Source organism: Crinia signifera, chromosome 9, assembly GCF_055691185.1.
Source record: "Crinia signifera chromosome 9, ASM5569118v1, whole genome shotgun sequence".
NCBI classification, from domain to species: Eukaryota; Metazoa; Chordata; class Amphibia; order Anura; family Myobatrachidae; genus Crinia; species Crinia signifera.
Window position 1 is genome coordinate 51807395 of NC_139225.1, and position 16432 is coordinate 51823826.

General features: G+C 46.1%; 1 protein-coding gene across 2 annotated transcripts in view; it reads right to left on the reverse strand.

Moving 5' to 3' along the window:
* Positions 1–9186: 9186 nt before the first annotated feature.
* Positions 9187–16432, reverse strand: part of HDAC8 (histone deacetylase 8) — a 206189-nt gene continuing 198943 nt past the window's right edge. The window contains exon 9 of one of the 2 annotated variants that reach the window (XM_083159074.1): positions 9187–9431. In XM_083159074.1, coding sequence (XP_083015200.1) covers positions 9328–9431 — 104 coding nt within the window. In that variant the 3' untranslated portion in view covers positions 9187–9327. The remainder of the gene's footprint in view (positions 9432–16432) is intronic. The other variant, XM_083159072.1, reaches the window with a different exon arrangement.

Genomic DNA, 16432 nt, shown 5'->3' on the forward strand with positions numbered 1-16432 from the left:
CCTAGTGCCCTTCATCTCCCTACTCCCTCGCTACCACCCCAGCGTCTTACTACATCCTTTCTAGCATTCTGCATCTCCCTACTCTTGTGTACAGTGCAAAATCTTGCCTAGGGCATGAAATTGTCTACGCCCCTTTTTGAGTGGCCACACCACCTTTTCAGAGTGTTCGCACGTATAACTGCAACCTTACTTTTTCCACACTCCACCTGTTGGGGACTAGGGGATCAGAGTTCAGTAGGCAGAGCAATCCACCAACGAGTATATAAAACTACATACCAGGTGTGTGGAGCTGGAGCTGCTTGAAGGCTGATACTGTATATCTGGTTCTGGGCACAGTACAGACCAGCTTCTAGTGTCCCTCAAAGGGGGAGAGTCCCAGTTTTTGAAATATATCCTCAGAAAAACTATAAGTCAGACAGAAACTGAAATATCTGACTGGGGAGAGCAATTAACAGGCTTGGATGGGGACCACTATTTGAAGTTGGATATCTCCGGTTCCCCAGGGCCGATTTTTAAAATTCTTGTACCCATGGAAAGAGGGGACCCTCAGCTTTCAGACTAGACCCCTCAGATTCCTGGGGGCTTTCTGGGTACTCATAAACCCCCCCTGCATGCGCTACTGATCCCTTATCCGTCAGTTTCGCGGCCATCAACTTCCGGTAATTGGCCGGATGCAGGGCTGGATTAGCAATGGGCCTGATGGAGCTGTAGCTCCAGACCCACTCTCCAATTCCCACATCGCTAGTCCCCTGGGAACCGGAGATATCGCCGGGCATAGTTGGAATGTTTTCACCATAGGATAACATGGGACCCGCTAAATCTGACCCTCACCCAGTTCCAACGGCTGCCAGTTTCTCCTCCGTTATCACAGAAGCTCAATATTGTTCTCAGTCAAATCTAAATCGCTGGACCTTCTATATGATACCAGGCTAGTCCTTATGGGTTAATTGGTTCCAGAGATATTGCAGGTAAACCAATTTCTACATTTCTGAAATGTAATATCATTGTTGTTCATGTTGTTTGAGGGCAGATTTTTCTGGAACCAAATGGCCCAGTTTCACTGGACCAAAATTGTTCGAAGCCCACTCAGAACCAGATATACAGTATCAGCCTTCAAGCAGCTCCAGCTCCACACACCTGGTATGTAGTTTTATATACTCGTTGGTGGATTGCTCTGCCTACTGAACTCTGATCCCCTAGTCCCCAATACCATTTGGTAGGTGGGATTCTCTAGTTTTTAATTCCATTAAAAGCTAAGAATTATAGTTCCGGGAACTGGAGATATCTGCAGTCAAGCAAGCTGTCCTCCCACCAGAAAATTATGAATAATAAGCCCACTCCACTATACACCCCTCCTCTGCATATTAAACATCCTCTACCACCCTGGAAGTTATGTATTGCGGCCCCTTCATTCAGCCCAATGCCCCCTTCTCCCACCTCATCTCCCACCATCTGTGCAGTAAAGGGGTAATTAGTGGAAATTACTGATCCAGGCCCTACATGCTGAGCGGTTGATATAATACCCCCTACCACCCGCAGGACATCAAAGCTTCCGCTCATAGCACCACCCACCCCTACAGCTGGAGGATAGATAGGGGCCCCAATACATTGCTATGCCCAGGGGTCTACACTGCGGTTATATATATATATATATATATATATATATATATATATATTATTTATATACATTTGGTCTATCTATAATACTTTAACTGACCCGGCATATACTGGGTCACCTAAGTGTCCATCTCCGTGCTTTGCTCCGCCCCTCTGGAAACCCCCTTCTGAAAATCCTGCGTTTGCCCCTGGGGATGGAGACAGAGCATCCTGGTATGTTTTTTGTATTTATATGCACTGGTTACACTGGTTTGTTTTACGTCCTGAAAACATTAAATATTCACTGCTTGAAACTTATTGTGGAGTCCCAGAGTGAGTGTAGAGTCCTGTGCAGGGCCGGCGCTACCCGCTCAGCAGAGGATGCAAGGCAGGTAGGCGCCGGGCAGGAGAGGTGTTCTCCCAGCTCTGCATCCCCTGCTGTCCTCTGTGGCTGCCAGGCTGGCTGCTACTGCGCCTGTCATACATACATGACAGGCAGCAGCACCGACAGCAGAGAGCTCCCTCAGGCTCCTTAAATCACCTGGCCATCGGCAGGAATGGAAAGGGGCAGAGCTACATGGTGGTGGGGGCATGGCTACATGAAACAGAAGGGGCGGAGCTACAAGGGGAGCTTGTCTGATGAAAAAAGGAAGCAGGAGAGGATGAGTTGCCAACCTATATTAGGTAAGTAACTTGTGGGCATACCGATGCTGGCAACTGGTGTGGGCATATGTTTTGGCAGCACTACTGCTGTCTGCAACTGGTGTGGGCATGTGACTTTGCTATAGAAATCCTCTCTATTTTCTTTTAGTTTTAGAAGTCTGTCTCAATAGAGATGATTGCCAGGGATGAAAGTCGTCCTTGATCCGTCCTATTCCGGGAGTAGGTTTTCAGTCGTTTCAAAGCAGAGCTTTCAACGGATGCTGTTGTAGCTGGTATAGTGAGCACCAACTGGAGTAGCTTTATCGCCTCAGGAACTGTTTGCACAAGATCATTCTGAAACAAAAAGCTGAGGAGTTTTCCAGGTGATTTGCATTCGTTACTCACCATTTCTGTGCTATACAATCCGAGAAGTTCAGCCTTTAGTTTTACAAAGTCAAAGTATTTGGCGTAATTTGATAGGCTCTTCATTTTTGTGTCATCAAAATGTTGTGACATGTCAGAAAACTTTGTGCAATCGACCAAACCCAGGAAATGTAATTCAGCCAAATTATCAAATCTAGCCTTCATTTGAACACTGACATTGTCCAAAATGTTATAAAACATTCTACGCCTCTCATCTCTCTTCACCTGGTTACTACGAGCATTGTCTGTCAGGCCAAGTGTGACACATTTCTGCTCAAATCGGTCATAAAAACTGTCAAACTCTTGCCTATGACGTTCTACTGATCGCATTGTGTCACGGATTCGTGCACAGCAGAACCCAATGTCCATTATTTTATTTTGCAGCACACGAAAGAGTGTGTCGGTTTCACTGAAAATGCCCTCATATGCCATTATGAAGAAGCATGTGGATGCTTTTGACAGCCAGTGATCATATCCACTGGCCATGATCCGGGTCTCATTGTCACAACTATTGGGATTTTGTTGTATAATTTTAAACATAGCGCGTATATCAGACTGGTACATGCTGATAGTCTGCACTAGTCTAGAGTTTGAGCTCCATCTTGTGGGTGCTGCTCTTGGCAAACGTCGCTTCACGACATCATCAAGTAGGTGAGTGCGCTTGGTGATCTTATTGAAAAATACTGAAAGTCCCTCAAGTGTTGTAAAAAAAAAATTGACTTTTAGGCATGCATTTTGCTGAATGCGAAGGCACCAGGTTTAATTTGTGTGCATAACAATGGGTAAACATTGCCTCAGGTATCTTTTCTTTAATCCTGGCCTGTACACCATTAAGATCTGATGCCATCACAGCGGCTCCATCGTAAGTCTGAGCTACCAGCTTATTAATGCAGTTGTACTTTCCCAACACTCCCAAAATATAATCAGCAATTGCCGGTGCTCGTCTGTCTTCACTCACATCATCAAAACCCAAAAATGCCTCCTTCACCTCACTTTTAGCAACATAACGCAGAACCACAGAGATCTGGGCTTTGTTTGTAACATCAGTTGTCTCATCCACTTCAACGGCAACAGATGGGGCTGCATTTATCTCCTCTTTCACATCATTGAGCATCACTTCCCCAACTGCTTCAATTAAATCATTTTGAATTCTGTTGGATAAGCCAGAAAACACAGTGGATGTCTCCAAATGCTTTGCTAACTTTTCGTCTTTTTCAGCAAAAACTTGTAACAGCTCCACATAGTTGCCCCGATTTAAAGAGCTTGTACTCTCATCATTTCCACGGAATGCTAGCTCCTGTTTGCCTAGGAAACAAGTGGCATTAATAAGGGATTTTAAGATCTCCCGGTTCTTCTTAACCTTAGCATTATGCATGCTGATATTTACTCTCCACTGTTCATTTAAAGCCAGATCTATCCTTGTGATCCCAAAAGTTTTCAGAGTAATTTGGCTTTGGATGTGAGCTGTGGAGTTTCCCTGCTTACTGAGGCTTCTTGGTAAATTCTTCAAGTCAGGAAATCCTGCATTAGTCCAAACATTGTCGGTGGTGGTGAACAGAAGGCAGGGAAAGCAGAAAAGGCGATTCCTTGTAGCACAGCCACACAGCCAGTCTTTTCGCTGGTACCACTCCGTTTGAAATGTCCTTGTAATTTTCTTAGGTCCGGCCGTTTGAAGTAGGCCCTTAAGCTCAGGCATTGGCCTACCATTACTGATCACGCCCTGTTTTTCCTGAAAGTCCAACTTGGAAAACTGTTTAAGATTGGTTATCGCATCTGTTTCCATTTTTTAAAGTATGGCAAACTTTGTGCAAACTAACTCTAATGAAATCTAAGGAAGACAATGAGAAATACATTCATAGGTTGAGTATCCCTTATCCAAATTATTCCGAAAACCATACATTCCAGAAAGTGAGAAAAAAAATTCTTGCTAAAAGCACTACTGGGGATATCTGCAACAGCACTACTGGGGACATGATATGTAACTGACACTAAATATGTGCAAGAAAATCATTGCTTTGCATTTAAATTCAGTGCCTAATATTGCACACAAACTTTGTTTCATGTTTTGAAACCTTGTATTTGTTTTGTTGGTTTGGGTGTGAATTGTTGATTCAATCAAATTCTCTAATGGTGTGACTTTTGGTAAAAATTGCCAAATATTGCACGCAAAATACACCAGGTCCAGTCTGGCGACTTTGACAGAATCATGAACAGTTAATTGAGATCTGTGCATGGTTCTGTCTAGAAAAGTGTGCACAAAACAAAACAAAAAAATGTGTAGGGTCCCCCCTCCTGTGCATAACCAGCCCCGGGCTCAGCGAGCCAGTCCTGGTTCCCCAAATACAGGGGAAAAAAATTGTGGGGTTCCCCCATATTTAAGAAACTAGCAGCAGGCTCTGGTCCTGGTCCCAAAAAATACGGGGGACAAAAATTGGGGGTCCCCTGTATCTTGGAACCAGCACCGGGCTCCACCAGCCAGCAGTGTCATGCCACAGCTGGGGGACACTTTTTATGCAAGGTCCCCCAGCCATAGCATGATCACCCTGGCTGGTCAGCCCTGGATGGGTACCTGGGGGAGTGGGGATCCCCCCAATAAAGGGGTCCCCCACCCCCAGGCTTCCCCCATCCTGGGCTGAAGCACGGGGCTGTCCCCAATGTCCCAGGGCGGTGGACACCGGGCTGATAAAATAAGTGTAAAGGTATTGGGTTCTGCTGCGGAACAACAAATCACAGCAAACCTTTCCCTGTATGCAGGGACTTGGGGAACCACAAATCCCAGCATACAGGGCATTAATGGGACTTGTAGATCCACAGCAGAACCAATACACCAATAAAAACACCCACACAGTGTAAAGTAAAATTTTATTAACACACAGCGTCTTCACCTGGCAGGCGGCAGCCAATAAGCTCTTCTGCGCGGCCGCCGCCGTGCCAGGGCTTCCGGCGTCTTCACCTGGCGGGCGGCAGCCAATAAGCTCTTTTGCATGGCTGCCGCTGTGCCAGGGCTTCCAGCATCTTCATCTGGTAGCCACCGCCCACTAGACTCCTGGAGTCTTCTTTCTTCAGAAGCTCTTCTCTGCTCCATTCCTGCAGGCAGACTGACTGCTGCTGGCTCACGCTGGCTCTTATAAAACTGTATGAGGGGGTGGAGCCAAGATTTTCGGCACTCTGATTGGCTCCTGGCGGCCATTTTTAAATTTTAAATATTACTGTAGTCCAGAATCAGATGCCGCCACTTCTATGCCCGATATATAAATAGTAATTAGCGTTACCCTTGCACTACAAGTCCCAGCAACTGACTAACCATGCTGGGACTTGTAGTGCAACTAGGATAACTAATTACTATCTATATATTATCAAGCCACTAGCATGGTCCTCCCTGCCTTGGCTCTTCCCCGCATCACATGCGGGGAAGAGAACTTAAAAATCCCCCGGCACCTGCCCTGACAGGGACCACATGCAGCCGGAGGGAATGATTTTGGTGCCCGGCTGTGGGGGGTAGTAGCAGCCTGCAGATGATATGGTGCGCTGCTACCACCCCGCCGATAACAGCCCCCGCTGTCACCGATGCCTGCTACCGCAGCTGCGAGAGGGGGGGCAGAGATGCGCCGGACATGAGGCGCTGATTATACCTTTAATGCCCGCAGCCACGCCGGGCAGCGGGGGGGGTCAGAGATGTGCCGGGCATCGGGGGGGGGGGGGGGTAGAGATGCGCCGGGCAGCGGGGGGCAGACTCACATGAGATGCCCGCCGCCCACTACCCCGCCGGTGCTGATTATAGCTTTAATAGCCGCGCCGGGCAGCAGGGGGGCAGAGAAGCACCGGGCAACAAGGGGGCAGAGAAGCGGGGGGCAGACTCACATGAGATGCCCGCCGCCCACTACCCCGCTGGCGCAGATTATATCTTTAATGCCCGCAGCCACGCCGGCAGCGGGGGGGGGGGGGCAGAGATGCGGCGGGCAGCAGGGGGCAGACTCACATGAGATGCCCGCTGCCCACTACCCCGCCGGCGCTGATTATAGCTTTAATAGCCGCGCTGGGCAGCGGGGTGCAGAGAAGCACCGGGCAGTGAGGGCAGACTCACATGAGATGCCCGCCGCCCACTACCCCGCTGGCGCAGATTATATCTTTAATGCCCGCAGCCACGCCGGCAGCGGGGGGGGGGGGGGGCAGAGATGCGGCGGGCAGCAGGGGGCAGACTCATATGAGATGCCCGCTGCCCACTACCCCGCCGGCGCTGATTATAGCTTTAATAGCCGCGCTGGGCAGTGAGGTGCAGAGAAGCACCGGGCAGCGGGGGGCAGACTCACTTGAGATGCCCGCCGCCCACTACCCCGCCGGCGCCGATTATATCTTTAATGCCCACAGCCACGCCGGGCAGCGGGGGGGGCAGAGAAGCGCCGGGCTGCGCGGGGGGCAGACTCACATGAGATGCCCGCCGCCCACTTCCACGCCGGCGCTGATTATATCTTTAATGCCCGCAGCCACGCCGGACAGCGGGGGGGGGGGGGGGGGGGGCGGGCAGAGAAGCGCCGGGCTGCGGGGGGCGCAGACTCACGAGATGCCCGCCGCCGATAATAGCTTTATCTAATGCCCGCTACCGCGCCGGGCTGGGGGGGGGGGGGCCAGAGATGCGCCGGGCTGCGGGGGGGGGGGGGCAGAGCGGTGGTAGCAGCCTGGTGCAGGTGGGCAGACTAAATTCCCGCCGGGCACCGCTACCACCCCGCCGATTACAGCATGTCCCTACACCTGCCAGTGCTGAAATTAAATAAAATAAGTGTGTGTGCTGAGGATAAAATAAATAAAAAAATCAGTGTGTTTGTGGGGGGGGGACACATTTTTTTAATATAATAGTGTCTGTGTGTGTGTAATGCAGTGCAGCGTGTTAACTAAACACTTACATGCTGATGCTGTCCCTGCCTGCAGACACTGACACTGTGCAGCCCATGGACAGCGGATACAGGCTATCAGTGAGTGACAGCCTGCTCCGCTGTCCTATCATATCTGTCTCAGTGACAGGGGCATCCGTCCCTGTCATTGAGGCATAGGAGTAGATGCCGCTTCCCCATGCAATTTCAATGGGCTTCTCAGCCTCTTTTCTCCGTGCGGGTTATGCCCGCCCCCAGCTGCAGGGCAGTTTTCAATTGTCAGCGGGAGGCATAGCTCCCACTGCCGCCCAGCATCCCCACAGTGTCCCACCTCATAACTAATTAAAGAAAACAACAAATAAGATATTTCTAAAACAGCATATGTGTTATAAATATCATCTTTGTAATTTTTTTTATTAGTTATGACAGGGGAGGCTCTGCCTCCCCTGCCTGCACGTCCCTGTAGAACAGTGTTTTCGACCTCGGCCCTCAAGTACCCCTAACAGTTCATGTTTTGCAGGTCTTCACACAGATTAAATAATTAGTTCCACCTGTGGATCTTTTAAGATGTGTTGGTAAATAATGAATGCACCTGTGCACCTGCCAGGTGACCTGAAAAACATGCACTTTTGGGGGTACTTGAGAACCAAGGTTGAGAACCACTGCGCTAGAAGGTTCTAAAGTTAGCCAAGGTTTCAGCAGTTACACAGATTCAGTAGGTGCAAAAGAGGTTAGCGGTGCAAGGTATAGAGAGGCTGCTGTATGACTTATAGGTATAAGCAAACTGAGGAAGAGCACTCAGCAATAAAGTTGGCAACGAAAAAGTTGTGTATTTAAAGTACAATCTGTTACAATATATTGGGATGATTAAAACTGAAATACAATCAGGTTATGATGGATTTATAGACAACACTAATGATTACTGATTGTATGCAGTCACATAATCCAGTTCTGCAAAGTTACTTTTGCAAGGAATGTTACAGCATCGCTAATTCCATAAAGAACCATATTTGTCATTTTACAATTAGCAATACATGCTGTAAAACAAAGATTATGCTCAACATCTGCTGCTTGGTAAATAGGCCTACTTTATTTATGATATATATTCCAGAATTGATGTACACTGATAATAACCAACTCACTCTACAGACTAGAGGTTAAGTATGACTCTGTAGTCAGACAGCAGACCTGTAAGGAGGTTTTTGAGAAGCCATTAACTATAGCACATATTGAAATTCAATTAGAAAAATGCTTATTTTTTTTTAGCCCAGAGGGCTAACTACATTGTCAAAGAAATGGTGGCTTTTGTATACAATGAAGCATTATTAAATCGATGCTTTAAATAATCTTCTGAAAATATAAATATGTATTTTAGATCTATTGCTGAATATATTGTATATTAGTTTTAAAGAACGTCAATATTTCCAAGAAATGTAGCTGTGCTATTTATTTCTCTGATGTCAGAATCTGTTCTGATGCAAATTCAAATTCATTTTGTCCCAGCCAGAGTTCGGGAAGCTCATTAGCCCTGTCCAGACCCATCTCCAAAACCAGAGAAGTAAGGACCTCCTCATCCACCCGATCCAAATCAAGCAGTCCAGCACCGCCAGCGAGTGGTAGTTGGGTATTTAAAGTCCAGTGCTGTATGTCTGCAGCTCCATGATACTGATTATTGAGCCTCTGAAGTTGCATGCTTGCCAGGAAGTGTTGGGATGAGGATAAGCCAAAGGTAGTTTGCTTAGGTGCAACACCCGATGAGGTCATGACTCCCACATTTGGCAAGGAAGTACCTGTACCTTTAACTACTGTTGTGTTGCCATTCACGGTCGTAGTGGAATAGAAACTTATTGCCACGGTTTCTCTGTCCTTCATATTTATACCTTTTCAGCAATTGAAGATATTCTGCAAAGACAAAGACAATCAATAGTCTAGACTTTATTTTAAACAGCTTGAAATATAAACTTGGTGACGTTTAAACGGTAAGTATTTCCTTTTCCATTTATTCCTCCAAAAATGTTTGTTAGAACTATTGTTTATGGATAATGTACTCTAATCTGCATTTTATCATCAGATAGAAGATAGTCATATTGATTGTTGTATGAATGTATTCATCATCTATACCCTTAACAAAATGCTAATGTCAATTTGCACATTTGCATAATAATGCATCATAATTTTTATAACTATACAACTAATCACATTCTTCATACCACTGAATCTATCCCACAGTATGCACTGTGCACTTTGACATACACAAATAAAACACACTAAATGTCACCTTTAAATTTGATGTAATTAATAAACAAATATAATATTTTCTTGAGAAAAGAATTCAATATTGCATACATTATTACCCTTACATTGTTAATGTATATCATCTCTACAATGACCATGGGAGAACTTACCTTAGACCCGGCCACAATACAGATCTGGAGACAAATGAATCTAGCATCAAACCACTATTTATAGGCCCATCACATGTGTTATGCATGACATCAGTGATGACTATTGCATGACTTGTGGGGGTGGATTTCAAAATGGATTGGGTTACTTACATTTGTTGTACATTCACACAGTGGCGGAACTGCGGGAGGCAATGGAGTCGCTTGCCGCCGGGCTTTTTGTCTTAAGGGGGCGCTTCTCCATTGCCTCCCACTGGCCGCCGATCCATCCCCGCAGTTGAAAATATTTGTCATCAGACGGAGGAGCTGTGTCACGCCAGCTGCCTCCTTGTATTCATTTTCACACAGACAGTGTGAGTCGGCAGCTGGCTGACACCAGGGGGAGCTCCTCCAAGGCTGAGAGCTGTCCCGGACTGTGGAGACGACTTTTGCTCCATTATGGGGAGATCGCTGCAGCCTGCAGGTAGGCACTGCAGCGCTGTTGCTGCACTGTGTGTGTGGCACATGTGGGGTGGGGGTATTAAATGTTGGCAGCAATAGGATGTTTAAGCATTTTTGTGTGGAGTGTTTGTGTGTATTTTTTTTTTTAGAATGTTTTTGTTTAATTAATATAGGTGTGTGTGTGTGTATTTTTAAGTAAAAGTTGTGTGTATGTGTGTGCATCTGAGTGAAAAAGGCATGTGTGTGTGAGCATCTGTGTGAATAAGGCATGTGTGTGTGAGCATCTGTGTGAATAAGGCATGTGTGTGTGAGCATCTGTGTGAATAAGGCATGTGTGTGTGAGCATCTGTGAATAAGGTGTTTGTGTGTGCATTTAATTATGGTTGTATGCACGCATCTGTATGAGAGGTGTTTATGTGTGTGCATGCATGAGTGAGAGGTGTGAATGTGCGTGCGCACATCTTAGTGAGTGGTGTGTATGTGGGCATCTAAATGAGAGGTGTGTATGTGAGTGCGCACGTCTTAGTGAGTGGTGTGTATGTGGGCATCTGAGTGAGAGGTGTGTATGTGGCCAGAGTTACACAAGATGCTTCCCTACTAACTAGGCTACTGAGAAGCCACCGGGACCCTGCAGCGTCTGGCAGTGCTGGACATTGCGAAAGCCACTTGGAGGTCCCGCTAGTCATAAAACATCATTGACTGTAGCAGTTGTGCCAGTGGAATGGTTTTTGAAACCATGTGGTAATTATGTCCACAGCTGACGGATGATTTGGTATGGGTGCTATGCTACTTACGCCGCTGCATTCACAACAATAGCAAAGTACTAATGAACATTCACAGATAGCATTTATGATTTTATAACGTTGGAGGTGGTCAATTTAGAAAACATTACAACATTTCACCTAAATTAGACTTTGAAGGTACGTCAGGTTTTGATAAATCGAATTGCCTCTACTATGGGCGTGGCCTATGCTCCGCACAAACAGCACGGCGTACGCTGCCGTACGGAACGCTGCCGCAAAAAAACACAGGGTGTGGCTGAAGTACGCCACTGACAGAAATAGTATATAAAAGGTGTGCTACAACCACAAAATGGTGTTGCAAACATGGCTGGCTCTCATTCTGACGGAGAGCAAGACTCCCAAATCCTCATGGAACGCCTGGACTCCAGCACCTCCTATGTGCCCCTCCAACAACAGGCATTTGGAGGAGAGCAGGCAGCTGGCCCATCTTCTGCCTCAGCAGAATCATTGGGGACACAGCAGGTGGCTTCCCAAGATAGTAGCATGGCCAGCACTTCAGGTACAGCGACAGGTGGCCGTGGGCATGGCCAAAAGAGCCCAACAGAGGATCCAGACACCAGGAACATGGCATTCGAACCGCAGGAGCTTGCCATTCTGGTACCCCGTGCAAGGGATTGGATAGAGTGTCCACAGGAGAAGCTGACACACACCAGGAAATGGAAGATTTGGGATGACAAAACCGCAGAGATTAATGTGGTAGCTCCACAAGTTCATGAGAGGGAGCATGTGAAGAAGAGGCAAGTTAAAGTGTGCTACATTTGTGCAGAAGTAGACCAGTAATGTTTGTATTATATGTTAGATGGAGTTGGTGAATGGTCGGTCACGTTGCTAGGAGCAAGAGACATGATTGGCATGTCTCTTATTCTATATTTATTGGAGGCTGAATGGGAATGTTTGTTCTAAGTGTTGTGTTTATACTTTAACATAATGTAAGTTATGTAGAATGAAGCACACGTTGAAATCTGTAGCAGATTACAATGCATGCTACATCAAACGTCAGGGGTGACATGTATTAATATGAGAACTTTGCTTGCAGGTGGCACGACTTCAAAACCCACCTGAAGAAGAAGCTGACCAAACGGCGGGACCACAGCCAAACCTCTGGGGCTGGCCCCATGCCAGCAAAACTGAAGCTCACCCCCCTGGAAGAGATGGCTGCTGGCTGTATAGCCATTGAGGAGATCCGGGGGGTGAGCAACATGGATAGCGAGGCCCCAGCGGAAGTCTTTGCTGCTTATGTAGAAGGTAATTGTTTGGCATGGCATAAGTAGTTTGTACTAATTTTCAAGGAATGTGTTGTAATTGTAATTTTCTCTTTCACCAGCATCCCTGCCGTTTGGTCATGCAAGTCTTCAGGAGGTGGAGGAGTCTGTGCCACCTGCCACCACTGCCAGACATGTGCAGCAGCAGCAGCCACCGGCCACACAGGATGTGGACAGGTGGGTGGAGATGCTTGGCCAGATTCACCAGCAGGGAGAGATAGCATCAGAGCGGCTGCGTAGGACGGAGGAGGTCATGATGGTTCTTGTCAGCACCCAGCAGTCCGTAGCTGCCAGCCTGCGGGTGCTGGCAGATCAATCCTGCCGGATGAATGACCTCCTCCAAGACCTAGTTACCACCAATAGGGCCCTATTGGCAGCCGTCTCTGGTGCTTTCCCACCACCAGCATTCCCTGCTGGCAGAAGGGGAAGAGCATCCACCCCTTCACCATCATCTGGCCCACCTGCCCCACCATCCCAACGTGGCCGTGGGCGAGGAGCTGCTGCTGCACGTGGCAAGGGCCCTTTCATGGCCAAAAAGCCCCGCACATGAACTTGTGTCCACATTAATCTCCACTCTTATGTCTTCCCAAATATTTCATTTTGCTGTGTGTGTGTGTGTCAGCCTCCTGTGTGCAAACCAATCCCCTGCACAGGGTACCCACATTTGCCCTCGGTTCGAATGCTGTGTTTGGTTCCTCTGTTGGCCTCTTTTGGCTGCCATTACTGTCTGCTGTACTTGAAGTGTTGGTGCTATACTTTTCTTATGAAGCCACCTGATGTGTTCCTAATGATTCTGCTGTGGCTATGTATGCAAATAATACATTTGTAACTTTATTTTTTATTTCCCTAATTCCTGGTATGGTAACTTTAATTTGTGGCATGTGGCAAAAAACATGCTTTTACAATTTTATGTTTGACCTTAGTTTAATAAATTTATATTTTGATCCCCAAATGTGTGGTTTTATTGGTAAATGTACAAGTGACATGTATATTTATATTAGTGATAGGAAGTTCTGTCCATTGCTTGCAGTGTAAATGTGTTTAACAAATGCAGCTGGGCTTTCAGCATAGCTTTGTGTGTTTTGTAATGGTCCATTTAAGCTGCAAGGTTTCCAATTGAAGCAATGAAAAGAGTGTAATTAATGAGTAATGAGTAGAGGAGTGGATTGTATTGTGTTCAGGTGACATTGGTTGAGGTGCGGGAGTACTAAATGTGCGATCCGAATGCATAGCGCATGACCGAGTGGTGTCCGCAAAGAAATACTTGCTTATGGACACCGCATATTTCTTGCCTTTTGGTTCGTTTGCAGTCGCTGTTCAGTCCGAATGTACGCATACCAGAATTAGTGCACTCCCTCGTGTATGCCCATGTTAACGCCCAGTTTAGCCCACTTTGAAACTACGCCCCTGTGTAGTTCCGAATGACGCCCATAATACGCCCATATCTCCCGAGTGAATGCGGTGCACATTTCTGTACGGTGTTAGTGAGAACAAGTACGGAGACCTTGCGTGGCACATGCGCATAGCGTTGCCCACGCATGCGCAGATGGCTGAAAAACGCCATCCGAAAGAATTCAGAAAATTACGCATCGACCAGAATAAGGCCCAGAGTTATCTAATGGAGGCGCAAAAACTTGAAAAAGATCCCCAGTGGAGCGAAACGCGTCGGTTAATTTACTTGGGACATACTGACCGAGACATTTTAAAGCTATCCATCATACTGCGGAGTGACATTTAAAGCTTCTGAAAAGTCCTTTACATTGGAAACCATCTTTGTACTGGGGACGTTCCCCCCCCCTTTTTTCACATCATTGGGCCGCGAAAGACTACAGGGAGGTACATCCTCCAAAAAAGGCCACCTATTGGACTCTCGACATCTGTTCTTACAGCCACCAATCAGTGAGGCAATCCAGTGATACTTAAAAGATCTCCGCATCATATCTACACCAGCTGGTTCATTAATACGGTACCATACGGACAACTAAAGTTAGTCACTACCCATTTTTACTACATTTTTTTTACTATTTTTCTCCTTACCTTCCCCCCAATATTGGGTCTATAGCCATATCATTGGTTACTATCATTGTGGAGTATATTTTGTGATTTTATGCTTTATTTGTTTATATTTTATGATTAAAATTGTATTTTGTACTAGGCAACAAGTGTTTAATTGACCTATTCAGCGCAGTCACCCCTTTCTTCTGTCCAACACATTCTATAACTGCAACAATCTATAATATGTAACAATCCAGTAATTGTCTGCTTTGTTCTGGTTTAACAGGGTTACACCACATTACTGTATGTAACTGAACTCAATTAAATCAATCAATATTTTCACACAAATTGCAAGACAGTCACTGAACTGTAATAAATACACGCACACGACGGTCAGCTACATTTTAATTAATTTTTGTCACTTTATTCACATTGTTCTTAATATACTTTGTGGCTTTTTGAAGATGTAACTAATAAAAGTTAAATTTTATTCGATCTTTTCTTGGGACACTTACTGCAGGTAACAGATTGTTGAAATAAATGTATAAATGTCAATCTAGAGTGCCCCTTGTAGGAATTCTTTCTTTCTTCTTCTGAAACATGTTTGCATTAATTCCTGGGCAGCACCTCCCTCTAACATACTAATGCCTGAATGTGTGGCGATATATAGTAAATAGGGAACAGTTGACTATTACAAAAACATACATTTGGATTGTGCGGATTATCTTCTCCTCCTCAACTATATTCAATTGCTGTCAGAACGGTTGTCTTGTCGGAAAGTTGGCAATTTCCCACTTGCATAGTTCGGTAGGGGTTCCAACATATTCAATAAGCTATGTTTTTCCCGACAGGTCGGAATGCTTTGACCTGTCGGAAACCAGGTGGATTGGCGGAATATCTGCCAATCCACCTTTAAAATAAGTCATAATCAGGCAGGGAAGATGGCGCTGGGTGAGCAGCAGCTCTCACCCCACACCCGCCATGTTACCATCCGCAGTTTTTCAGATAGCCTCCAGCCAGATCCCACATCAGTCACCTGTCCTGCCACGGGGCTGAGTGAGAGCAGCTCACTTGGTGCCATCCCACCGCTGTGACGCTCACCCAATCCCGGAACTGGCCGGGTGAGCAGCAGCAGCCAAATCGAATTTGGCTGCTTAAAGCCCAAGTTGGATCAATTCCAACAAAAGAATGTCACAATGGATCAGACTTTAATTGAATATAACCCTATGTGTAGCTGCAGATTCAGATACCACCAACAATAGTTGTTAGGTCTGTTAGAAACTTGGCACCGGCCCTGTATACAGTGTAAGGGTGTTCTGAGTGCCCTATTTAACATTTCATCTAATACTCCTTTCAGACAGAAAAAAAGACCCGGGAATTTCCCTGCTCTTGCCGTGTCGACCCGGGTTTTTATTCTGTCTGAAAGGTTCAACACGGGTCTAAAGTTTCGGGACTTCGACCCAGGTATTTACCTGGGTTTTACCGTGTCAGACACGTGTTTGCGGCTGTGTGAAAGGGACCGACCTGTGTTTTTCTCCCGACTATTGAAAAATCATGCTGATTGGCTGATCTTTACAGCTTCCCTGATTGGCTGAGCGGGAGTGGCAGTGGCGTGCAGCGCAGCACTAAATGGAAAAAAACAGGGTGTCAGAACAAAGTTCTGTGGCAGCGCTGTGTGGAATATATTGTAATACAATTAATTAAGAAATTGGATGATCTGTACAAATGGTTTTATTAAATTGGACAAACTGTCCATATATAAAATGGATAAGTAGAAATAGCATGTACATACACTTATAAAAAATGCAACAATGAAAATGAAATAAAATATATAAAAACACTCTGCCTGCTGGATTTCATGTTGGTGTATACAAAATTACAGTTGATATTGGATATCCGATATAGTTACCAATCCTGGTGACAGGGCAATGTTCCAAATTTCAGAAATGAGGGATTTGGTCGATAGGGCCCCAATGGGCTGATGAAGATGGTGCAGATAG